General features: G+C 48.0%; 1 protein-coding gene across 5 annotated transcripts; it reads right to left on the bottom strand.

Moving 5' to 3' along the window:
* Positions 1-724: 724 nt before the first annotated feature.
* On the bottom strand, positions 725-11,507 carry LOC129014226 (golgin subfamily A member 8B-like). Of its 5 annotated transcripts, none has more exons than XM_054451392.2 (17): positions 11,276-11,507; positions 9,459-9,578; positions 8,508-8,567; positions 8,244-8,324; positions 7,359-7,397; positions 7,046-7,093; positions 6,877-6,961; positions 6,675-6,781; positions 5,585-5,671; positions 5,370-5,477; positions 5,077-5,164; positions 4,437-4,693; positions 3,986-4,207; positions 3,802-3,902; positions 3,619-3,719; positions 3,356-3,511; positions 725-3,269 (listed from the first exon to the last, which is right to left on the bottom strand). In XM_054451392.2, exons 1-17 carry the CDS (start codon positions 11,321-11,323, stop codon positions 3,070-3,072), a joined length of 1,908 nt encoding a protein of 635 aa, XP_054307367.1. In that variant the 5' UTR covers positions 11,324-11,507; the 3' UTR covers positions 725-3,069. The 5 variants fall into 5 exon arrangements, with proteins under 5 accessions (XP_054307367.1, XP_054307369.1, XP_054307370.1 ...); XM_054451394.2 differs by having other exon boundaries at positions 3,986-4,180; positions 11,276-11,504; XM_054451395.2 differs by lacking the exon at positions 8,508-8,567 and having other exon boundaries at positions 11,276-11,505.
* Positions 11,508-14,271: the final 2,764 nt, after the last annotated feature.

Raw genomic sequence — 14,271 nt, 5'->3', positions numbered from 1 at the left:
ACACAGACACAATATGTACACCGGAGAAGGGTGGCCACCCCAGCAGCCTGTGCCCTCGCCTGGTCCACAGTTAGCCCCACTGTCCTGCCTCTCTGAATAAGAAGGGAGCCCCCCTGAGGGAAAAGTTGCTATGGTGAGAGTAAGGGGGCCATCAGGCCTCCTCCAAACAAACCAACTCCACCAGCCTCTGGCTCTTAAATAACAATCATCACCATCCAGAAATTTAGGGACTCAGCCCTGGTCAAGGTGGCAAAGGGTCTGTTTGTCTTTCCCCATTAGACAGAGGTCTTGTCTTGCTACCCTAATTGTAAAGGGGTGACTCGGAAGGGGTGGTAGGGACATGGTGGCAGTGGAGACTCCAGCCCCACTTCTCCAGGCTTTGCTGACAGTGGTCTGCTTTTTCCCATGACTTTTTTTTTTTTTAAATCCCATAACTTCTTTTTCATAACTTTCTTTTGGTAACATTTCAGAAAGCTTTTTTCTACTTTTCTGCCACATTTTTACAATTTTTATCCGATAACTTTTTCACCCCATAACTTTTTAAATCCCATACCTTTTTTATTTTGTGTTCTTTTAATAAACACTTGCATAGTTATACTACAATTTTGTGAAAATGAAACAGATTATCTCATGCCAAGCATGCCCAGTATTTGCACAGTATCAATACCTTTAATACTATAGTTTTCAAGACACACAAAATAAAATTTTAAGGCAAAAACAGCACTTTGCAACAACTTAATAATTTATTACATTACAGTAGCATCACGCCAGCAGTCAATAATGCCACTTTAGGCAAAAGTTTTCAGTATTTCCGTTACACATTCTGTTAACAAGAACTCATACATTGGTAAAATTCCTTCTAAGAAAACTTGGCAAATAAAGCTTTGGACTGGAACTGGCATTTCTTTCTCTACTTTTCCTTCCCACCATTTCTTTCTTTTAAACTACAGTATTCATATTTTAAAATGTTTTAACTTATTTCATAACATAAAGATAGCAGTTACATTTTTAAATATTTATATTATTTTAAAATGACTCTTTAAGGTACAGTTTTAAACCCACGGGCTAGAAATCATACCACTGTTAATTAGCCACATTATTTGGTCTAATATGTTTTCTTTATCATTCTGAAACTGGGTTTATCTAATACATTGATAAATTCATACAATTTGGAAGAGTCAGTTGAAGTCACAAGGACCCAATATGTGCCCTCTTTCATTGAATGCTGGCAAATCTGTTATTCCATTGGCAAAATCATATTGCTGCTCTCCTGTTCATCTCATATTTATAAAAGGATCATGAGGATGCCAAATGCTAAAAATGGAGATGGTCTAGTGAGTAGAAAATCCCCACCCCAGCGAGCACACATACATCTCTCCCTACAACCTAATAATGTGATGTGTTTTGGAACACAGACATTAGAACTTCACGAAGTTTTAACTGTTGATTCTTTCCCAAGCATCATCAAGTTATGATTTAGGCAATGTATGACTGAAATGCGTTCATTCATCACTCATAGGCACAATCACATAAATATTGCACAAAATATGTCCCTCACTGAAACTGAGAGGTACAAAAACATATTTCACTCTTCGTAAAGAAGTTTGTGAGGAACTACAACTCTGCGATTGTATAAACACGTTTCCTGATAATACACTGACATTCACAAACGGTAGATTGCACCACAGTGTGTAAACATTTTAAGTTGCATAAACTTCTCCTTGATTTTCAAAGATAACATAATACTGTCTACTAAAATTCCTTTTTGTTTCAACTAAGTACTCTCACATATATTAGTTTATAATAATGTTTGTTATTAAAGTGTTTTCCACTCAAGGAAAAGAAGTAAATTCCTATGTCAGAGTAACCAAGGTGGTTGAAGAATAGGTATTAGCCAGAGACGTCTAGATGGTAAAATCAATCTTCAAGCCTCAAAGAAGCTCCATGAACAGAGAGGAACGCCAGGCACCACACAGCTTTCCTTCACTCTAATTCATTCTTGACCAGAGCCTGTATGCCTGTTCCAGGGACATTTAAACTCTTAAAGGATTTCTTATGATCTTTACTAAATACATTAAGAAGAACGCCAACCAGCGCCCATTTGTGAACTGGGACAGGAAGTCATGTGATTAAAACAGGGAACATGAACTCTGACTTTAAAATGTATTCTAGATACAAATGCTCTAAGCTAGGAAAGGTTTTCCACATCCACAGCCAATGATGGGAGCCTTTCATTCCTCGGAAATAAGCCCTTTTTAGGTCATTGGAAAAGAGTACAACTGCTGCAGCTCACGATGCAATATCTTCATGATCCCAGAGCATATACAAATCCTAAGGGAACTGCCACAGTACAGTGCTCATTCTCGGCACCGGAACAAATGAAACACACTTTATCCTGCACATACCTGCCAGAGCAGGCCACTTTCCTCTTCTGTGAGATTTAAAAAGCTCCCCCAAAAGGTTATTACTCCCATCACCAAGACACAGAAAATGAAGGAAAGGCTGTTTGCAGTTCTCAGCCTTTAAACAGCTCTAAATGTCAGTACTCATAGTGGCATATTACAAAGTAATAAACAGTGCACACTTGAGGGCAAAGCACATATTGAGCTCTTGAAGAGCTCACTGTGATTAAGATGAGATCAAGCATAATAGCAGAACATAAGCAAATTTTATCTGAATTCTGTAATGAATATGCACACTGCAATAACATTAAAAAAGCACGGGAGCCTATTTCAAACCAGCGAGAAGAGTTTTGTGCGACGACTGGGTCTTTGTGTGTTTGAACTCCCACCATGTAAGGGCAAACTCGATATGCATGCTAATGCCCTACAATTATGAAATTAAAAAAGAAAAATGCTAAAGGATGCCAGAGTGAACATCCGTGAGAGCCACAGAGACCCACTCTCCTTTAATTTTCTACAAATATACTTAAACTATAAATTAGAAACACAAATAATCATGAGTGGCTGTAACATTCAAATGAAGTAAATGAATTGTGTAGGAGATTAACCCCGTAACTTTGTTTCGTTTTTAACAATGTCTTGAGCAGCTCTTTGATGATGGTGGTATTTATCTCCTTCTGGGCAGCCAAGCCCAGCAAAAGCATGGCACACAGGGGTTGCTGCCCAAGCCTGGGTGCTCTTGGTGGTCCTGCATCTCACCAAGGAGCTGCATGATTGGCTGTGCAGTAGGGTTGTCCTGGGAAGAACCCTCCCTGGCTTCTCCTTGCGCAGGCTCCACGCTGTTGGTGAGGCTCACCTCACAAAGATCTTTGGAGAGAGGGAGGCGGGGATCTGAGTGGAGTGCTAGCCCCCCATGCTCCTGCCTGCTCACCCCGCCTGGGGGCTCTACTCACCACCATGCATGTCGGCAGCCCCAAGCTCCTGGGGGGCTGGGGCTCCTGGACCGGGTTCAGCAGCAGGGTTCCGGGCAGCGGCCAGGAATTTGCCGTGCCCCTCGTTATAGTTGGCACAAGCCGCAACACCATCTCCTGCAGCTCCAGCAGCTTCACCTGAAGGGAGGGGTGCTCAGCTGTCAGGCCGCTGCTGGCGCTCACCCTCATGCCCACCCCCACCCGCACCCCCACCCCTACCCCCACAGGGATGTTGCACACCCTACCTTCCCCTCCTCCTTGTCCTGGGCCAGCCTGATGATGTCCTCCTCCAGGTGCCGCGTCTTTGGCACTGCCCCCTGGCTCTGTTAGAAGGCGATGCACTTTCCTGCGGGAGGAAAGGGCTCAGACGCTGGGGCCCCTCCCACAGCCCTGCAGCTCCCCCTGCCGTGCCCTGGTCTCCCACTCACTGATGGCATCTCTCTCTCCAGTACTGGATGAATCGAACTTCCAGTTTCTCCACATGCTCCCTCAGGTCCGTCTTCTCCTCCAGGAGGTCCATAAGGCCGCTCTGGAGCCAAAATTATGGGGTCACATCTCAGCAGCGACCTGCCCCACCCCTGCCCTTCTTGGCCCATGCTAGGACTCACTCACCTCCAGCTTCTCCATGACTTCCCGCAGGGCCCGGAGGGTCTCCCCACTCACAGACTCGCCCCCAGCCCCCGAGGCTGGGGCTGCTGCCTCTGGCTCCTTCTGGGCCGAGGTGACCGTCTCCGTCACCTGGCCCAGCTTCTCCTGCAGCTCCTTTACTTGCTGCTCCAACTGCAGGGCGCTCTTGTCCTCATTCTTCTGGACAGAGAGAAGCAAGTTCTGCAGCTGGAGACCCCAGAACTTGGTGTCTGCCTCCCATGGCACCGGGAAGGGTGGAGGCAGGTTAGAAAAATACTCTCCTCTCTCCCACAGCCACCAGAGCAAAGCTCTGGCTCACGGGTGACTTTGGAAGTAATATTTCATGTGAGGGCTGCACTGCCCCATTTTACAGGTGGGGAAACAAAGGCCTGGAGGGCTAGGGAGGAGGGCAGGCTCCCCAGGTGAGGCAACCCACCAGCTCCTCGTAGTCACTCTGTGGCTCGGCCAGCTGCTGAAGCCTCTTCTCCTGTTCCCGAAGCCTCTCCTGCTGCTCCTGAAGCCTCTCCTCCTGCTCGCGAAGCCTCTCCTTTTGCCCACGGTTCAGGAGATTGATGCGCCGATTGTTTTCCACCTGAGCCTGGAGCTCTCCTGCCACTCTCTCCAGCTCCTTCCTCAGGTCTTGCAGCTCCACCTCAGAGGGCACTGCTGGGGGATCCGGGGGCAGTGGTTCAGCTGAGAAAGGAAGCAGACCATAAGGGCCTCTGGATTCTCAAAACAAAAAAAACAAAAAACAACAAAACACCCTCCTCTTGGCGCACAGCTCCTCTCAGGCCCCCCAAACTTGGCCTCACTGCTAATGATTCCTCGCACCCGGATGGTAGCCAATCTTCCAAACCACTTTCAGATAGAGAGCACTGTGGGTGGCTGACAACGGGCCCTCTTTGCTCATTACGACACTGAGGCTCATGGAGATGACAAGACTTGTCTCCTGGCACAGACCTCTTTCCCTCTGCCTCAAAGCCCTGCCATCCACCCACCTTCCTGGGGCATTCTAAGCCACCCCCACAGCCCTCTGATGCCAGTCCTGCTGCCAGGTCATGCCAGTCACATCTTACCCGTCTGGTTTTTGAGTTTGGACAAACTCCTCTCCAGCTCTTCTACCCGATGCATATCATGCTTCTTCGCCTCCTTCAATGTGCAAACCTGCCCAAAGCACAGGGGGAAAGGGCCCTGGAGAGAGGGGCTGGTGGCTGGACAGGCTCCCATCTCCCTCTCTGCCCCCACCTCCACAAAGCCCAGACCCAGGACCACCTCTGGCTGCACTATTCCCATTTTAAAGATGCCCAGAAAGATCCAGTGACCTATCTAAGTTGTTGGGGGGGCGAGAGGCTGAAGGGTCAGATCTCACCTCCTGTGACATTTTCCTCATCCTCTGCTGCCACTGGGCCCTCTCTCCTTTTATTTGTTGCGCATATTGATCTCTCTCCAGCTGGACTTCTTTAAGCGACTCCTTCAACTGCAAGAATGGGCACAGAAGTTAGGAAAGGCTGTCACTGGTCCTCACCTGCTCCTGGCCACCTGGGGTCATCTTCCTTCCACATCCCTCCCTCTGCAAAACCTCACCTGTGTCACGTGTCGTTTCAGCAGTATCTGCTCCCTTATGGACTGCTCTAACTGCATCTTCATAAGTGCTTTACTGCGGCTCGAGAACTGGATGGTGAAGAGTGAGAAGTTTCGATCTGGGGAGCCTGGGCCATTCCACACAGTGCCCCTTAAAAGGGCTAGGGCTAGACCCAATATACAACTTGGCCAGTAAAGATCAAGGCATTTCCAAGCCCGTGGTCTGGTTTTGAAAAAAACTCAGTGAAGTTGGAAGGGACGAGGAGAGAGATTAGATAATATTGCTATTGTTATGACTATCACTGTTGGAACCTTTATGGAGTGCTTCAGCAGGTACCTTGCTAGCAATCCCATTGAATCCTCGCAACCACCATAGGAGACAGTTACTATGATTACCTCTCTTGGGTAGATGAAAAAACATGGAGTATTTGAGGTTAAGTGCTTGCCTACGATCACTTAGGCAGAGCTAGGATTTGAACACCCAGGTCTATCAGATTCTCCAAGCCCATTTTTCTTGCTGGGGGTGGGGGCAGAGTCAGGAAGGGGAAAATTAATCTTTTATTCACTTTTTGAAAGGATGATACATTCACATAGTCCAAAACTCAGAAGGTATAAAAGGGAAGTATCTCCTAGCCACCCCGTTGCTCTCTTCTGAGTTGTTTATGAACACTTGCAGACATGTTTTATGTATATTATCATAGTGTGTACACACACACACACACACACACACACGTTTCCTCTCTCTACAGAAATGGTAACATACTAGAGATACCCTTCTGTACCTTCACAGTATAAGTACCCAATACCCCACACCCCACCTAGGACTTGGCCAAGACCACGGCCAGGTAAGGGCAGGGCAGCCACTTGGCCTCCAAGCTCTGCATCCAGTGCTCGCTCCCCACCGCGCCCCCCAACTCACCCACAGCAGCTGACTCAGCCCCAGGCTGCCTCTAACAACCATACACAAAAGCAGTGAGAAATGGCCATGCTGCCTTCTGGGCAGGACACTCCATCCTGCAGAAGGGACCTTTAGGCTCACTCCTCCATCTGCGAAGCCGGGCTCCCAGGCGACAGCGCAGGTGGTTGGACTCACCCCATCCGGCTTCTTCTGCGTGGCGGCGACAGCACAGAGAGCCCGCTCTAACTCTCCTGTACGCTGTGATGAATGTTGCAGGCGGCCGGCCAGATCCCTGGACTCTTCTGTAATGACAGAGTTGAGATGGGGCTCAAAGGACTCCCCCTACAGACCTGTCAAAGTGCCAGGTTGAAGGATGACAGGGTGCCCAGATTCCCACCTTCAAAGTATCTGAGAGAACGTTTCGTGCGATACAGGTCCGTATTTAGTTTCTTGTTCTCTATGTTCAATCTCTGGATTTGAACCTTTGGGAGAAAAGCCAAGCAAGTGCTGAAATGGAAAGAAACACTCTCCGGAGGACAGGAGGAAACTTCACACCCTCCACTCACCTCTAGCTCCCTTTGGGCTTTCTGTTTCTCATTGTTTGCTTCCTTTTCCTATAAGAAGAGGAAGACAGAGCTCTTACCAGGGAGAGGCAGAGATGGCACGGCAAGAGACATGCCCCCAGAATGCCACCAATGCCCCAGGACAGACCCACCCATGGGACCAGGTTATCAGGGGCCCTGTGGGGATGGGGTGGAATCTGAGGAGTGAGCCTTCTTCCCCAGGCTGGGAGTAGGCGAAATGAGACTGGGGCCTCTACATCTGAGTGTCCCCCAAACCCAGCAGTCATGTCACGAGCACACAAAGAAATCACGTTACTTCTTCCAGCTGATGTTCCACTTGTTTCTTCTGTTGTCTCTGTGGGGTGAGTCAAATTAAGGTGATGGAAGGTGGCCCCCTCAACTCTATTCCCCAGAGAGGAAGCGGTAGGCAGGGGCCAGGAATGGATTTTAAAGGCAAAGTTCTCAGACCCAATGGGAACAGGAACTGTTCCTAAGCTCCCAAGGACAGAGGATTTGGGTCTTTGTTGGTTTTCAGCCACAGCCACAGAACTCAAAATCTGAATCAGGAATCTCTTGAGAGGACAGTAACATAAACCTCTAGAGATGGAGTTTGAGAAAGGCTCCCCCTTCTGCCAGCTTGTGATTTAGAAAAGTGTGTTCATTTAATAAACATTTACTGAGCACGTATGGGCCAGGTACGGTTCTTCACAGCAGATATAGGATGGAAAAGGACAGACAGGAGCCCTTGGCCCTGAGGTTTCCATTCTAGGGGGTCTTTAAATCTCAGACTCTCAGAGCTAACAGAGACCTTTGATACTCACTACCTCCTCTGGAAACACGAGCCCAAAAAGGAGAGGTGGCTTGTTGAGAATCAAAGATCAAATTAGGGACCGAGTCGTGGCAGAAATACAGGGCCCCTGATAACCAGTCAGGCCAGCACTTCCCCAAGAGGCAACAACGCCAGGGCGTGTGTAGTACGGACTCGAGTAGGGACGTCTGGAGAGGAGAGAGTCGGCAAAGAGGGCAGCAAAAGAAGAGCCATGCTGCATGCCCTGGGGTCCCTCCAGGTGAGTCCTGGGTGCCCCAGCTCCCTATCTGCCCTTGATGCCAGGGGCCCACAGCCCCCTTCTTCAGGGCCCCAAGGGGAAATCAGAGCCTAGGATTGGCAGCGTGGAAACAGGGGACCCCACTGGACTCTTACCAAAGATTTGATGGTGTTATTCAGTCGACTGATTTTTACGGACCTCGAGTCCAGGACTGCTGCTTGTTCTTGGCGTGGGCTCTGAGGCGCATGCAGAGAGGAGGAGGTGGAGGAGGAGTTGGGGGAGAGGTAGAGAGAACAATCATTAGGGCTGGGGTGTGTGTGCGCTGTCTCAGCTGGCAGAGAGGCACCCAGTCCCCGCGGTGGGAGGAGGTTGGAGGGCTGGCCTGTGGGGTCACTGCACCTCCGCCCAGAGCCTCCTACCTCCAGATCCTTCAGGGTAGCAGATGATGTAGGGCCCTCCCCGTGGATACCTGTTGCTGACTACAAGAGATGAGAATGCACATGGAGATGTTCTGTCCCCCTCAGTGTCTGAGCCCTCCGACTTCCTTTCTTCCCCATCAACTGGCAACATTTTCTTTTCTGCCTATCTTGGACCCTTTGTCCCATAACTCCTTTGTGCCACCTTCTCTCCCGGTTCTTATCTCCGCACCATCCCACCCTGGGGCCCTTTCAGTGACTCCTGATGGCAAGTGGCTGTTCTCATTGTCCTGGCTTCCCCTTGAGACTGGGGATGAGGAAAATCAAACAGCAAAGACCATATCCTGGGTGTCCTGGGTGTTGACAGCAGGCCATGTACTAGGGATTAACATAAAATCAACAATAATAAATCTCATTTAAACTTCACAAATACAAGTCAAACAATACCACCTCTATTATACAGATGTGAAAAGAGAGGCCCAAAGAGCTCAAGCAACTTGCCCTAAATCATATCCCTAGCAGACGGAGAGGCAGGATTCAAACCCAGAATTCTTTTCTTTTTTGAAACAGAGTATCTCTCTGTCTTCCAGGCTGGAGTGCAGTGGCGTGATCTCGGCTCACTGCAAGCTCCGCCTCCTAGGTTCACGCCATTCTCCTCCCTCAGACTCCGCAGAAGCTGGGACTACAGGCGCCCGCCACCACGCCCGGCTGTTTTTGGTATTTTTTAGTAGAGACGGGCTTTCACCGTGTTAGTCTGGATGGTCTCGATCTCCTGACCTTGGGATCCACCTGCCTGGGTCTCCCAAAGTGTTGGGATTACAGGAGTGAGCCACCGTGCCCGGCGAAATCCAGAATCCTTGACTAGTACCCAACAGTCCATCCACAATCTTAACAATTGCCCTCTACTGCCCCTTGGGTCCCCTGTCCCCAGGAGCCTGTCCAGGCAAGACTCACAGCCTCAGATGAGTGGCAACCACCAGAAGCGGCTGTCTCAGAGTTACTGCCATTTGCTTTCCTGTTCCTCTTCGCTGCTGCTGGAACACCAGGGCTGTTTCTCTGCCAATATTCTTTTAACTGTGGGAAAGAAGAGCAGTAATACTCATGAGAACTATCAGCCCCTACAGCCACATCCTCCTTTATAGTTTTTATAAAAGACTCTTATATACCATCTGATTTAATGACACCAACCACTCTATAAGGTGTCACAGTCATTTAGGGACAGAGAGGGATTGATATCATGGCTAGAAAAAAAGAAAAAAGAAAAAGAAAAAGGTGATACTGGAACTTGGAAATCCAGTCTTCTGACTCTAAGCTCTGGGGTTTTGCCAAGAATCAGCAGCTGCCAGGGACCAAACCCAGAGGCAGAGGTAGAAAAGGAAACATTAAGTAGGCAGGAGCTGTATGTCATGTGGTTTAGAGTCACACATCCTTACACGTCTGTTAGTGGGAAGAAGTGCACCAGTACCTCCCAAACTTTTATATCAATGTGTCCTCATGGCAGAAGGCAGCCTTTCAGTGAAATCTGGGAATTTACCAGAAAGAGGACAACCCAAGCCTCATTTCAGAGAGAAGTCTGGTATACTCTTAGAAACCTATGGGACTGCCATCCCTAAGTACATTCATGTTTGTTCTCTTGATCTCAAGAGAATTAAAGGAAACTGATGCTTCAGAAAGATGTCCCACATTTATCCTGTGGTACTCAAAGCACCCCAGGTTGAGACAATATGAGGAAGATTCAAACTGTCAAGTTCAGTTTCCCAAGGTCTATTCCACAGAAGATGAGGAAATCTCACTTCAGAGACCACTGACTGAAGGGCAGTCTGGTTCCAGAACCATGGAGAATGAGAATATGAGGTGGAGAACTCAGAAAAAAATGTTAAAATCTCTCTGGAAAGTAGAAGCCTGGGAGAAAACCAAACCAAACCAAACCCATTCTCCAATTGCCATCCAGAGATACTGTCAACATTTTGAGTTCACGGGGGAAGTGTAGGCTTTTCCCACCATCAACATCTGTAAGGGAGTGAGGCAGCCTGAAACCTCTTGCTCCTGGGTCCCATAGTCTCCATTCCCCTTCCAGCTGGAAATTTCTGCTGTGACCAGAAGAACCAGAAATGGGGTGACAACGCTTAGGGGACTGGGCCATAAGACCAAAGCCAGTCTTGCAGTAATGACAGTTAGTAGACAGACTGTGACATCACTACATTCCACTCCTCCTAGTGAGGGGGAGGGACCACATTGGTGTGATGTCTGAGTCGCCGCTCCACGATGCGGGAGGGAAACACAGGGTTGTGACCCAGGTCCTTAGAGACGCCAGCGCAAAGAGCCCAGGGAGGTCGACCTTGAGGCAGCAGGAGGGGAGGGCAGAGTCTGCAGCAGGGAGCCCCAGGAGTCACCAGCCCAATGTCACCTAGGAACAACTGGTGAGGGCGGGGCCTGGGGCTGGGGGGCCCAGGTCCTTGGAGACGTGAGCCCATAGAGCCCAGGGAGGTCCAACTTGGGGTGGCAAGAGGTGAGGGCCCAGTAATGGAGCAGGGAGCCCCAGGAGTCACCCGCCCAAAGTCACCCTGGGGTGATTGGCGAGGGCAGGGACTGAGCTGTTTGCTGAAGGGGCAGGGCTGACTGACAAGACTTTTGTAGGGGGAGCCCAGAAGTGCTGGGGTTGGGGGGCAAAGTCCAGTGTGCCTCAGGAGTAGTATGGACTCTGGCAGCGGTCTTGTCGTCAGAGGGGATCTGTGGCTGGGTTAGGGGGCCATGACCTGGTACGTCTTTACCTTTTTCTTGGCTGCAGCTAATTTGCTCTGTTGAGTTTCTTCTGCCATTGTGGGGTGGGGAGGGAGGCGGGGTTGGGGCCACGTCAGCAAAATCCCAGCGAGCACCGATCAACGCCTCCAGTCACCTAGCAGGCAGCTGCGTAACTGAGCCAGAGGAGGCGTAACCAGGGCCCCAGTAGAATGCGGAATAGGGGTGTGGCCTTAATGCTCCAAGCCCATTGGTCAATGAGAAAGATGAAAGGGAAAGGGGGCGTGGCCAGGCAGCAGTGTGTCCAGAGGGACCTGTGGCTCATCAGGAAAGCTGCCCATGCAACCGCTGTCCCCACCCACTCTGAGAGAGGGGAGGGGCCGCCCACTCTGAGAGAGGGGAGGGGCCGCCCACTCTGGGAGAGGGGAGGGGCTGGCTTTTGCTTTAAAACTTTAAAAAACATATGTGTGTATACTTTATATATATATGTGTGTCTCTCTGTGTGTATCTATGTGTTCCTCCAGAGCTGTCTTCATTAACCAGCTTCTACGCAAGGTCTATGATTTTGGCCTATACCTTTCATCTTCAAATACTGTACAAAAATTACCAGTATTACCTGAACTGAGATACAGATCCTATAAAAGTGGGAAATCCACAGCATGCTTGATGATTAATGAAGCAGACTATATTATCCAACATTCCAATAAGATAAAATAATCAAAATGATTTCTTTTTTGGAAAAATGTTTCTCTTAATTCTCCTATATTATTGTTGTGTTTTTTTTTCTTAAACAGGAAAGATGGTTAATATCTGTAAAAACGCAAAGCTTTTGGGCTGGGTGCAGTGGCTGACACCTGTAATCCCAGCACCTTGGGAGCCTGAGGCGGGTGGATCACCTGAGGTCAGGAGTTCGAGACCAGCCTGGCCTCCATGGTGAAACCCCGTCTCTACTAAAAATACAAAAACCAGTCAGGGGTGGTGGTGGGTGCCTGTAATCCTAGCTATTCAGGAGGCTGAGGCAGGAGAATCATTTGAACCCGGGAGACGGAGGTTGCAGTGATCCAAGCTCACGCCACTGCACTCCAGCCTGGGTGACAGAGCGAGACTCCATCTCAAAAGAAATACAATACAATACAATGCAAAATAAATTTAAAAAGCTTTCAATTTAATAAGCACTCAAAGCTCTTCACTGGTTTAAAACAAATACAAGGCCCATTTTTCTACAATCACCTGGACTCTCTAAGCCTTGCAAAGGAAACTGAATCTCTCACTTGATACTTGGCTATGAGTTGCAATCATGAAAACCAAGAATTGTGTTATGTCACTGTGTACTGCTTGTTACGTGAATTTCACACAAGGCTGGGATCAAGGGTTTAATCGTTCATGATTGGCTCCATAACCTGTGTGCTTCTTACCCCAGAACAAACTCAGCTTTTGTCTAGAGTTCTACAATTTATAGCTAGTAGACAAGAGCGGTTCTCAGTAATGTAGTCTCTGGACTAGCAGCACCAGCAGCACCTGAGAACTTTTTATAAGAGCAAATTCTCAGGCCCTACCCTGGACCTGGTGAATCAGAAACTCTGGAGAAGGGCTCAGCAATCTGTGCTGCAATAACCCCTCCAGGTGCTCAGGAACCTCTGGCATGCAGCAGGTAGAAAAATGTGTTTCCTTCTGTAGGTCCAAAGCCAGGGATACTATATGTTCTGTCTCGATATGAAACAATGACATGCAATTAAAACACGTAACTCTCCTTGCTACTCCCACCCTCTATCCAATGTGATTTATTTTTATGAGTTCAATAAGAAAACAAGTGGCAATCAGACATTTAGTCTAAAAAGTATATTTACAAGTATTAGTTGTCATCCAGCCTGATCTCATACGAAACCACTTACATCCTCTTACAGTTAAGTTTTAAAAAAGTATCTTCACAATGTAAGTCTCAGGCACAGTAGGAGTTCTATAACAAAACACCAAGTAGATCAGAATGTCCATGCTTACTAGAGAAGAAAAGTGGAATCATTGGCTATATTTTCAAATTGCGTTCAAAGGAAATTTAAGTTCTGAATTTTTTTCACCTTCATACTTTCAAGTTAATAGAATTCAACCAGAACACTCCATTCCTTCAATCAAAGCCTCTAGCCCGGCTAAGTTTTACTGTACTACTTCTTGCTTTCAACGGATGTAAAGCAGCGTCCTGGTAGGCACATTTTGTATACCTGCAAAGATGCAGAACTAAACAGTTCTTCCATCTGTTCCATATTAAAACAAAAGCCCTGTAAACCTTGGATGGTGAGTGTAATACTTCAGCACTGGCACCAATGCCTCAAATAGGAAAAGATACCAAGAACATCACTAGCAAAGAAAACTAAACTCTCGGCCGGGAGCAGCAGTTCACACCTGGAATCCCAGCACTTTGACAAGCCAAGGTGGGAGGATTACCTGAAGTCAGGAGTTCGAGACAAGCCTGGGAAGCATAGCGAATTCACATCTCCACAAAAAATTTAAAAAAACAGCTGGGCGTGGTGGCACACACCTGTCGTCCTAGCTACTCGGCAGGCTGAGGTGGGAAAACTGCTTCTGCCCAGGAGTTCGGGGCTGCCGTAGCTATGATTATGGCACTGCACTCCAGCCTGGGTGACACAGCGAGACCTAGATAATTACATTCTCTCCTGCTCCTGTTTACACTAAAATCACTAAGTTAAAACGCTTTCCAATTTGGCAGGATAAAAATTAAGTGAAATGTGACTTTGGAGTTTGGAGGGAGAAAGAAGGAAGGAAGGAAGGGATGGAGGGAGGGAGGGAGCAAAGGAATGAAGGAAGGAAGGGGAAAAGGAAGAGGAAAAAGAAAAGAAAGGAAAGGAAAGGAAGAAGGAAAAAGGAAGGAAAAAGGAAGGAAAAGGAAAGAAAGGAAGGAAAGAAAAGAAAAAAAAGGAAAGAAAGGAAAGAAAAAAGAAAAGAAAGGAAAGGAACAGAAAGAAACTAAAGGAAAGGAATGGGAAGGGAAGGAAGAAAGAAAAAAAATGAAATG

Source organism: Pongo pygmaeus, chromosome 16 (genome assembly GCF_028885625.2).
Source record: "Pongo pygmaeus isolate AG05252 chromosome 16, NHGRI_mPonPyg2-v2.0_pri, whole genome shotgun sequence".
NCBI classification, from domain to species: domain Eukaryota; kingdom Metazoa; phylum Chordata; class Mammalia; order Primates; family Hominidae; genus Pongo; species Pongo pygmaeus.
This window is presented reverse-complemented; position numbering and strand designations above follow the sequence as displayed.